The sequence below is a fragment of the Dermacentor variabilis genome, chromosome 2 (genome assembly GCF_050947875.1).
Source record: "Dermacentor variabilis isolate Ectoservices chromosome 2, ASM5094787v1, whole genome shotgun sequence".
Classification (NCBI taxonomy): domain Eukaryota; kingdom Metazoa; phylum Arthropoda; class Arachnida; order Ixodida; family Ixodidae; genus Dermacentor; species Dermacentor variabilis.
The window spans coordinates 91,761,454-91,771,934 of record NC_134569.1 but is presented as its reverse complement, the minus strand read 5'-3'; the positions used below and the strand labels follow the sequence as shown (position 1 = coordinate 91,771,934).

Below are 10,481 nucleotides of genomic sequence, written 5' to 3'. Positions count from 1 at the left end.
ACAAGCATATATTAACAACCATGCTGCCAAAAAAAAAAAAAAGAGCACATTAGTACGTGTGTTACCCCAACGTCACCATGAAGGCATTTGTGCAGCGCTGTGTGCGCGTGTGCGTCACGTGCTTTGCGTGCGTCGACGCACTAGCTGCGCTGCACCAAACGCCGTACTCACTTCTCCACTGCTTAACAATGGCTCTCAGTTCTGTAGGACGTGCAGGATGACGCAAGTCCGATTAGTCGGTGATTTCTAGACGAAGCGCCTCGGTAGTTCGTCTGTGCAAGGATGCGAGCGCAAGGTCGATAGAACTGCGCATGCGCGCGTAGCACAGCTTAAGCATCGTATACCATTAACGCACGCAACGGAAAATATGCGCGTGCCGAAGGCTGAATGTGCGCTAAGCACGAAACCTACCGAATAAGAGGGGACGCCGCAAGTTGAGAAACAAATGATAGAGAGAGAAAGAGAGTGACAGAGACGGCAATTGATATCAAGCTGGAAATCCTATAGTCCGTAATGCCACTGAAAGCTAAATAGAAAGAAAGAAGAAGCAAAGAGAAGAAGGGAAAACCGCTTTCCCAACTTCCAGAGAATGATTAGGTTAGTAAGGGGCGGTGGTAGATTCGATCAGTGAAAGAATTGGTTTCTTATTCGTCAGTTTAGCTCCGGAAGCTTCCTTTGGGGAAATTATCGGACGAGTATCCCTTCCGGGTATCCTGAACCGCAGCGAAAGAATGGAACCGTTCCAGCAATTACTACCGTTTCTACCCACATACGACATCCTTATTCTTCGTGTTCTTCGCACACTGCTTATGGTGTGTGCACCCCGGAATCGAATGAGCCGCTGACTTGACCATACTTAGCATATGTGCGACATGATGAAACGCCGCACAGAAGGCTCGAACGCACTTTCAAGCTTAGAAATACCATTAGGACAAGATTTAAAAAAAAAAAAAAGGAATTATACTGGATTCTACTCGTCGCGAAGGCAGCCTGACCCGCCGTGTTTGCTCAGTGGCTATGGTGTTAGGCTGCTGAGCATGAGGTCGCGGGCATGAGGTCGCGGGATCGAATCCCGGCCGCGGCGGCCGCGTTTCGATGGGGGCGAAATGCGAAAACACCCGTGTACTTAGATTTAGGTGCACGTTAAAGAACCCCAGGCGGTCGAAATTCCCGGAATCCTCCACTACGGCGTGCCTCATAATCAGAAAGTGGTTTTGGCACGTAAAACCACATAATTTAATTTTTTTAAGGCAGCCTGCTCGATTGCCGATCACATCATGGCCTGGATTCGCGTTTCCCTGGAACACTGCACTGCAGAGGACAACTGAAATGAATCCTTAAGTGTCACCTAAAACTGCGTCGGATGGCCTGTCGACGGAAACAACGAGTTCAGTGCCTGAATCTACGGCCCCGGTGCTTTCTTTACTCTCTCTATTTTATCGCTGCCGCAAGGTCACGATAATGACAATCTTCTGACGCGGACTGTGGACGGACACATCTCGAGCGGAAATAACTAGCAGCAACTAACGCTTAAAGAAGGAAAGAAAGAAAGCGACGGCAAGTAGCACATGCAACCGCAGATAACTTATCTCTTCCCGGAACAAGCAGACCCCCCTCCCAGTGGACACAACCGGAAGTCAAGTGCCCGGAAGCCGATCGTAAATATTTCCGAGTCGGGAACCTGACGTTGGGCGAAGCACTGTAGCCTATCTGATAACCAAAAGGAGTGCGCTCGTCTAGGGCCATTCGGGGTCGGTATTACGTAAGGGTTATTCTCCTTCAGTTTCTATTCATTCATAGTCGCCCGTCCCAGAGAGCGCACGGTCGATGCTGACGATAGCGAAGACCTGGCTTCATGCCAGCCAATGGCCAAGGGCAAAAAAAAAGGAACGTAAGTTAATGAAAAGAATCCTCACATAATACGGCCCCAAGCTTAGCGCGATACGAGATGCAAAGCGTCGAAGGCGCACACATTCCATCGTCAGCCCACGTCGCCTGCGCGGACGCGATAACCGCGAGTCGCAGGCTGTGGAGGCCGCAGGGCAGCTGACGGAGCGAGAGGAGGAAAGACGTGGCGCCGCAGGGAACGGCTAGCAGGAAGCGAAGCGTCGAGGTGGCACTCATCGATGGATGATGGTGACGTCAGGGAAAACACCGCCGCCCGCAACCGCCAAGGAAACCCCGCTCAACCGAGAGGCCCGACGGGGGCCGCGCCCACGCTTGCGGCATCGTCGTGCGAGCGGGCAGGATGAGCGCGCGTACCGAGAACGTGTAGGAGGCTGCTGCCGCCGCCGACGCGATTGCGTCGCGCCGAGGAAAACTCCGGGCTGGCTGACGCACCGCGGGCAAGGCCAGCTCACTCGGGGCAACCGCCGCGCCGGTCGATGGCTGGCCCCGCGGCGCAGATGATTCCGCGGGACACTTAGCGAACCTCGCGTGGTTATGCAACGCCACACTTTGGAGGCTGCCTGTCGATGCGTCGCGCTCGGGAGACCCAAGAGGCTGCCCCGCAGCTGGCCCTTTTTTCTAACGGCAGCGAAGGCGGCTGTAAAGTACCGTTGTAGAAAGGCCGTAGCCCAAGGGAGAGGGGCACGGAACGCCTGGCGAGAGGGCGTGTGCTCCGTGTGAACGGACAGTTTCGAACAGAAGCATGTGCCGTATTCGCCGAAAGTGTCCAGGCCAGCCGTCGTCGTGCGGCGAGTTCGGGTCCTCGTGCTGTATGTCGGGAGTGAGAACACTCTCTGACCACACTGATCGCCGGTACTGCTACGTAAGCACTTCCCGAATATCGTACCCTACTTTTGACAAAGGCTGCATGCGGAGAGATTAGTTGGCCGAGCGACTCGGCGATCGGTCTATGTAAATACACTGTACGCCTTATGGCAAATAAAACTGAATTGAAATGGAACTTAGTTGAACTGACTCACTGGACAGAATCGGACCAACTGTCGTTATGTTTAACGTCCTAGATCAACATACAAGCTACAACAGACGCCGTAACGGATGGCTCCGGGTAAATTCTGAAGGCCTGGAGCAACCTCTTCAACTTTCACAGAAAATTGGATACACGAGCTATATATTTGTTGTCTTCGTTTTTTTTTTTCATTATTTCATTGGAATGCGTCTGCCGAGGTGGGAAACGAACGTCCAGGCGACTTAATTCGTGCTAAGCAACAGCGTCCCACGTAGCTTCTCAATTTCCCCACGACCGGTACAGTCTACATCATTCAAATTCAATGTGCACCAGTTCAAGCTACATGTGAGCGAGCAGACGCCCGAATTCGTTACTCAGCTATAAATAACCAAAAGCAAGAGTGTCACGTGTATAAATGGGTAAGCAGTACATAAAAACTGCACGCTATCTTCAACTAAAGGGAGGTGCAAAGCCTACGTTCAATGCGCCGCTTCTACCTTTCCGGAGGTTTTTACGCTTACCACCTTAGCAAGGGAGAGAAACTGGAATAACGAAACAGAAACACCCCGACGTGTTAGAGGTCACACACTAACACCGGCCGCAAGGTTCGTAAAATAATAGCTTAGAAACACCCGTCAAGAGTCGGCTGCATTTTCTCCAAGGCGCTGTCATTTCTCAACCTCAAATGACCTCTCATCCCTCCGCACCTCCAACTAGGTGGCTTCGTAAATCTTTTTTTTTTTCTTTTCGCCGTTATTCATATTCTCCATTATCTGACGAGATCACCAAGTCTATAAGGGACATCCGCAGGCAAGAAAGGGCAGGCAAAAAAGGGCAGGTGTACAGCTTGGCGTATCGATCGATTCGCGGCTTCCCCACGCAAAAGATTTCCGCGAAATGGATCTATTCTGAAAAAAGAAGACGAAAAAAAAAAAAGCAACGCTCGAGGTGATCGTCGCTGTAATTACGTCTTTTTTTTTTTTCGGAACTAAGAAAATGGGAGCTCACAATGATGATTACGACCTCAAACTGGCGCATATCCACTAAGGGGAGCAATTTGTGAGAAATCGAGTGGCGTATAGGGAAGAGTACATTAATTCGAACAGGCATTTAAAGCTAAAAAAAAAATGAAACAAGAGGCAGAAATTAAACGTTATTTAAAAGAAACAGAATATCTTTCGAAATATAACAGCTAAAAAAAAAGAACATTCCAGAGCAGCAGGCCAAGCTGGCACTGTGTAATTTCGAATGCCCTCCTCCTGAGGAAGCCGTTCACAGCAATTTTTTTTTCCACTTGGCTCGCGTTAACAAAATGGCTTCTAGCTCACGTAGTTAACTTTAAGTCACAAGATGTCCCACAAACAGCCCTAGCTGCCGCTGCCGTCCTAATCTTTACGCATAGGCTATACACTGAGCTTCAACGTTATAAGCATTAACTAAACTAAACCTTATAACGAGGAAGTTAGGCGCTAACCTTCCACTGAAAATTCTTGTGCAGCTCGCACAGTTTCGTAGGAAACGTTCCAGGAAAGGCAACGACAAGAGAAGGAAAATTCCGCCAGCAGGCGCGCACGCGGGCTGCGACAATGTAAAACATCCCGCAGTTAGAGGTAATCGCGAGAACTTAATCACTAGTTGCGCAAGCGTAAAAACCCGCCTTTAAGCAAGAGACATTGCGAGAAGACAAGCAGCCATTATACGGTCCGGCAATTGGTCGTCGCCTGTTACTATGTACACGAGCTCCCAATATCGTTTCTCAAAGGGGCTACAGTATGTGTGAAACGAGATTAACCCTTTCAGCCCTGAATTTATTTTACCTGTTTGGGAATTTTACTGTAGTGATATTTTGCTTCACTGCCACCCAAGGAACACACTAACACAAAAAATTTCTCTAGGACTCCCTTAGTTTTAAAGATGGCGCCGCGTCCTATATATAGGACACCAGGGCTTAGTGGTTGCAAGAAAAGGAAAAAGCAATGTTTGGTGTTACTGTTTATTTTCAAGCTTTCACAAATATTCAAATATTCAAAACAAACATGCTGCTTGCCTTGAGGTGCCGCTAATACTGGACATTGATTAGTGCGTGTGAAACGTTTTGAAACAGTTCTTTGTGCTTGATATGCACAAGTGGACTTTGCACTTTTCACACTTGGTTTTTGGCTTTCCTTTGCATCCTTCCAATTTGCATCGCTGTTGGTCTTCGGCCATGAGCGGCCAGTGCACGACTTGATCATATCTCACGTCGTACACTGGTCGCTGGGCTGTGCAATTTTGCCTTTTGAGTCGCTGCAGGGGAGAGGAGGATGGCCTTCCACGTTTGCGTGGCAGATCAGGAGAACCAGCTTTTGCTAGACTTTCCACGACACTTAGAGTAAATTCGAGCAAATCCATCTTCTCCCTTAGCCCTTGAACTTCAGCGTCACGCCTGTACTCGAGCCAGGAGTTAGTCACGGACAGGTTCATAAAATGCGTGATAACTCGCAGTGTCCATTTTCGGCTGCGAATGAATGTTCGGTAGAGGCTACCGCAGAAAGTCTGTCTTGTCTACGCCTCCCATACTTCGGTTGTACTCGTGGACAACTGCGGGACGTTTCACGTTTACATATTTCCCGTCTGCTTTGCTCCATCGTGACACCTCATCCTCTTCATCAATGCCGAGGAAATTTGAGGCTAAGGTCACCGCTCTGTTGTCCAGCCATTTCGTGATGATGATTTTCTCATCGCTGCTTACCAGGCAGTCAGAGGACCCCCTTCCCTCCTTCTTCATTTGGTCTTCTGGCTTCAACGGACATTTCTCGGTCCGGTTTGATCGGATTGTTCCAGCAGCATATATAGTTTTGTCACGAAGCACCCGCAAAACTGGCAAGGACGTAAAATAATTGTCAAAAAAAAGCTTGTGGCCAGTACCATCCCGTATTCGCCTCGCAAGATGGAGGACGAATGCTCCGGTCACTCCGAAGTCCTTTTTGTCTGCTGGAACAAGTTCAGTGGTTGAGCCTTGATAAACGAGGAAGTCGTAGATAATTCCCGAGGCGCCGCACAACATGAAAACTTTCACTCCCCACGGATTTGGTTTCCCTTTGATGTATTGTTTTATGTCTAGCTGTCCTTTGAACGGGATAATTTGCTCGTCGATGCAAAGATGCTCCTCTAAAGTCAGGTTTAGACATCTTTCACGAAATGCGTCCAAAAGTGTCCTGACCTTCCAGAGACGATCATTGCTGTTGTGGTCTCCGTTCACATCAACAATGTGTAAGCAGTTTCTGAGCTTTTCGAATCGGTTTCGTGACATGTTCGCAGTTCAGAAAAGCTCAGTTTTGAGTGACGGCTTCCAGTACATGCGCAGCCGTGGGTAACGAAAGACACCCATCGCTAGATGCAGTGAAGCCAGCTTTCTGACTTCTTCTTCATTTGTTTCAACGGATTTTCCCTCTTGAGAAACAGAATACATGTTTGTTTTCTCGGCAAGATCAACAAATACACTCTTCGGCACGTACCGAGAAAAATACTCATACGGGGTTGGTAGACCATCAAGATTATTCTCATTCTCGTCACCAGATGATTGAGGTTGATACGTGGCTGCTAGCTTATTGAAAGCTCTCCTGGACCACGACCTGTCCTCCGGTGTATTTTTGTCAACTTCTTCATCGCTGGAGGCAGCCGAGAGCTCCTCTAGTGCATCACACTCATTGTCACAAACGTCTTCAAGAGCCTCAACCATGTCATCCACGTCATCCTCTGCGTCTTCGACCTCGGACATGTCACCATCCTTTAGTGCAGCAAACATGACATCTGGATCCTCGAGACGTAGATGTCTTAATCGAGTTCGCTTTGCCGTTGAATAAAACAATCCGGTCGGAATTGTGGCCTCTGCAATAAAAAACGTGAAGAAAATAGGCATTACCAAAAAAAAGTTCTGCCTTTGCATGCAACACGCGCCGATGGTTTACAAACCACTGAGGCCTGGTGTCCTATATATAGGACACACACATCGCGGCGTGCTGTGGCAAATGTACTAGCCAGAGAGAAAACTTTGTTCAACTATTGAAGCCTTGAGTGTCTTAGAAAACACCTACAAAATTCTAATCACGAACACGCTCGTAGGTATGGAGTAAAAAATAAAAAAAATTGCGCTTACCACTGCAGCCGCCGTTTCCGCCTTCCGCCATTTTGTTTGTTTACTGTCGGCCTTACGAAGAGGAAGACGAAGGAGAAAGTGATGTCTATGCTTATGGGGATGTCTTGGGAGTCAGCTCAGTTCTTGTTTCAGATTCTTGAGCAGTTAAATCATGACTTGTAGCCGTTCTTCTTCGTGTCCTTTTTATAGGACACCAGGGCCGAAAGGGTTAAGAACGTAACCCGACCATACTGGTAGCTTTCGAGAGACAGTCAACAGCCTCCGAGATCGCGCTCGCTGTCATCTCGGAAGCCATGGTCAGTTGGGTCACACGGTTCCTCCACAAGGCTCGCGTTTTGTGCGACGCCGCTGTCATAGGATAAGCGAGCGCAACCAACTTGCGCTAGTTTCACAAAAGTGTATATATATATATATATATATATATATATATATATATATATATATATAACGCTGTTAGGAGCACGTGGAACACACGAATCGAGAATCAACCATCGGCCTTAACGAGCGCTTATGTGAAATAGTTGACATTCGCACCGTCGTGAGCATAGGCGTCCCGCGCTTGCCAACTTACACCGCCGTCATTTATTATAGGTGTCATGTTGTAAGCGAGCACATTAAGTGATTAAAGGCATTCAACGACGACGGACTGGGGTGAAAAGGTGCGTGCAGCTGCGATCACGCAAATGGACAATTTTTCGCCTATAAATCTCGGGCGGGAACAGCAAAAAGAGACGGCACGGAGGTTAGCCAGAGAAAATGTCGGTTAGCCATAGCTAGCGCCTTAATGATAATGCGTGAGAGCGTGAAAGAAAGAAGGAAAGGCCACAGTGTCCTTTCAACGTATGTGAAAATGCGCTACGCATCAGTCTACTGTGACAGCAAACAAGGTGCTGAAAAAGAACCAATGGAAAGCTTTAGCCTGCCCTCAAACGTATTGCAGTTTATCAAACGCCGGAAACGAAGACGTGCGCAGCAGCGCTGGTAGCGTCATCTTGTGATGCTGACGGCAACTAGAGTTTACACGACCATAATTTAAGCCGAGAGTCTGACGAAATCTCGTCTGGTCGGGAAAAAATCGCAGTTCCATCTCTCCATGGTTTCATGAATGAATCACGGATTCATTGTAAAAAAAAGCCGTTCGGAGGCCGGAACGTCGAGTTATAAATAAATTTCGAACTTGGTCGGCGTCTGTTTTGTTTTTTAATCACACGTTACAACGACCATGTATTCTATTTATATCTCCCAGTGCAAAGGCTTTGGCATAACAATCATTATGTTAAATCGAAATCACCCCACCCCCCTTTTTCTGCGAGGACAAAGACGCGCAACACGAAAACGTTTCTAACGCAGTGTGGTTGAAGAAAGTCGCACGATGGCGCCACCAAAGCAGCTGCTGCCGTCGAAGTCTCCAGAGTCACGATATTCCGTAAAAGGTAACGAATTTAGCGACAGCCTTTAAAACTTTCTCTAATATTAGTACTAATGAAAAACTTCTTTTGTGAATCCGGCCTTGACAGTCAGGGTCCCGACTGCAAGAGTTCAAGAAACAGGTTGCTCCCGAAAAAGAAGGAACATCAGCAACTAATTATCTGAGCAGGAAGCGCTTTAGCAAACGGCGAACCTCTGCAAGTAGCACGCTTCCGACACAAAAGACGACCGTCACTGCTGTCTCCTACCAGATCGCGTAGAAGTCCACAAGCAAAGGTGATAAGAAACGGGGAGAAAATAACATGTAAATAAAAGTGACTCTGACACTCGGATAATCATGGCCAATCGGCACACGTGGAAACGAACCGCCTAAGAAAACACACATCGGGAAGAAGAAAAAGAAAAAAAGAAAAGAAAACGTAATCTGAAGCAGCTTCCCCCGGGGACAGGGGCGTTCGGAAAGCGGATTTCCTACAGAAGTTCAGAGAGAGAGAGAGAGAGAGAGAGAGAGAGAGAGAGAGAGAGAGAGAGAGAGAAGCAAAGCGCTGCAGATACTGCACGAGGCAGTCCTCCCACAACAACCGAGGGAAGGGAGAGACACGTCCTTGGGTTTCAACAAGAATTCCACGCACCCATCTATTACTGTTACCAGGGGAAACGGAATGCGTTTAGGGAAAAGCAAAACCGCAGGGCCCATAGCAAAACGAAAACAGAAAAACTAAAATAGAAAAAACAACACGCAGTTTCGGAAGAAAACTTCTAAAACACCGTCTTAGAGAGAGAGAGAGAGAGAGAGAGAGAGAGAGCACGGCGTGCCCTACGAAAGGCATCGAAGCGCGGGGCACGTCTGAAAAGGAAAACATCAGGTTCGAGATTTCGGAAAGGAGGCGACAGCGGGTCGGGAGAAGGCGCTCTCCGCAGGGAAGTCCACTTTTCGAGCCAAGAGCAGAGTTTGCTTTGCTCTTCCGCGGCATGCAGAGGAGGCCACGACGAAGTTCCCGCTAGCTTTGATTGTCGCAATTCAAGGTGTTCGTACTCTCCAGCATCGGTGTCGTCCTGGTTCTTTTGCTTTCTTTTCTCTTTCACTGCTCCAGTGTACACGACAAGGAAATGATGATGATGATGATGATGAATTATCTTTTGTGGCACTAGAGCGAAACACAATAAAGAAAGAGGCGCGCAGCCGCAAGAGTGAAGAAGGAACATAAGGCGGGCGGAGTTAAAACGACGTGCGCTCGGTGCGGGAGTGCGAATGACAAACGTTCACCGCTATATTTGCCAGTACCTGCGCCTCGTTGCACTGTCAATGCTCCCGAAGGTTGGGGAATTAATTAGTGATTGCAGGATTGCGCGACAAGTGACAGCACATTCGAAGCGCCGGAGTTGTATGCTTTATTTTTTTTTCCCCCATAGCCACTGCGGTGAAGCGCTTACACAGGACGGAATTCGTTGATCTATAAGGCGAGGCCGCCTACTTAGCGTGTGTTTATACGAGCGCAGCGTTTTATTTGCAATAGAGGTATCAGCTGCGAACTAAGGCGCTTATCCCGCCGGCTGTCGCCGTGTCCCGCCGTCTATTACTTTTAAAACGCACGAGAAATAATTCATTGCCCTTCAAACACGACAATTGAGATAAGAGAAAGAATGCGGCAGAAACCCTTAAAGCTGCTTACACGTGGGGATACGAAAACATTATAATCGTTTTCGTAAGTGTTTTGGATTGATGCTTACGACATGCATTTAAAAGTTTTTTTCTGCATGATTAGGTGTGTCCGTTCGTGTATACGTTGGTCACACACATGTTGGTGGTGGATTTAGTTGCATAGAGCACCCGCTCCTTGCTCGCCGGGCGGCATTTTCGTGTTCCCTTGCTTCTGAGACATACTTTCGTGGGCGACACGTTTCACACCTGCCGCTTCGGTAGCCGCTTCGGAGTCCATTGCAGTATGGCGATCGCAGTACAGACATCACCGATGAAATCCGAAGAGCAAGTGACGCGCT

The 10,481-nt window shown here is 48.3% G+C and overlaps 2 protein-coding genes across 5 annotated transcripts in view; both read right to left on the bottom strand.

Annotated features, from left to right (window-relative positions):
• LOC142572297 (growth factor receptor-bound protein 14-like) overlaps positions 1-10,481 on the bottom strand; it is a 281,008-nt gene that overhangs the window by 76,336 nt on the left and 194,191 nt on the right. The gene's annotated exons all lie outside the window — the stretch shown is intronic.
• On the bottom strand, positions 4,765-7,259 carry LOC142572296 (uncharacterized). The gene is made up of 2 exons (XM_075681288.1): positions 7,053-7,259; positions 4,765-6,784 (listed from the first exon to the last, which is right to left on the bottom strand). The coding sequence occupies exons 1-2, from the start codon at positions 7,081-7,083 to the stop codon at positions 6,216-6,218; spliced, it is 600 nt and encodes a 199-aa protein (XP_075537403.1). The 5' UTR covers positions 7,084-7,259; the 3' UTR covers positions 4,765-6,215.

Excerpts from the sequence above, each read along its gene's own strand:
- LOC142572296 (XM_075681288.1), bottom strand. The coding sequence starts at position 7,083 with ATGGCGGAAGGCGGAAACGGCGGCTGCAGTG. Across the intron at positions 6,785-7,052 it reads CGGAAACGGCGGCTGCAGTG|AGGCCACAATTCCGACCGGA; the intron begins GTAAGCGCAATT and ends TTTTTATTGCAG.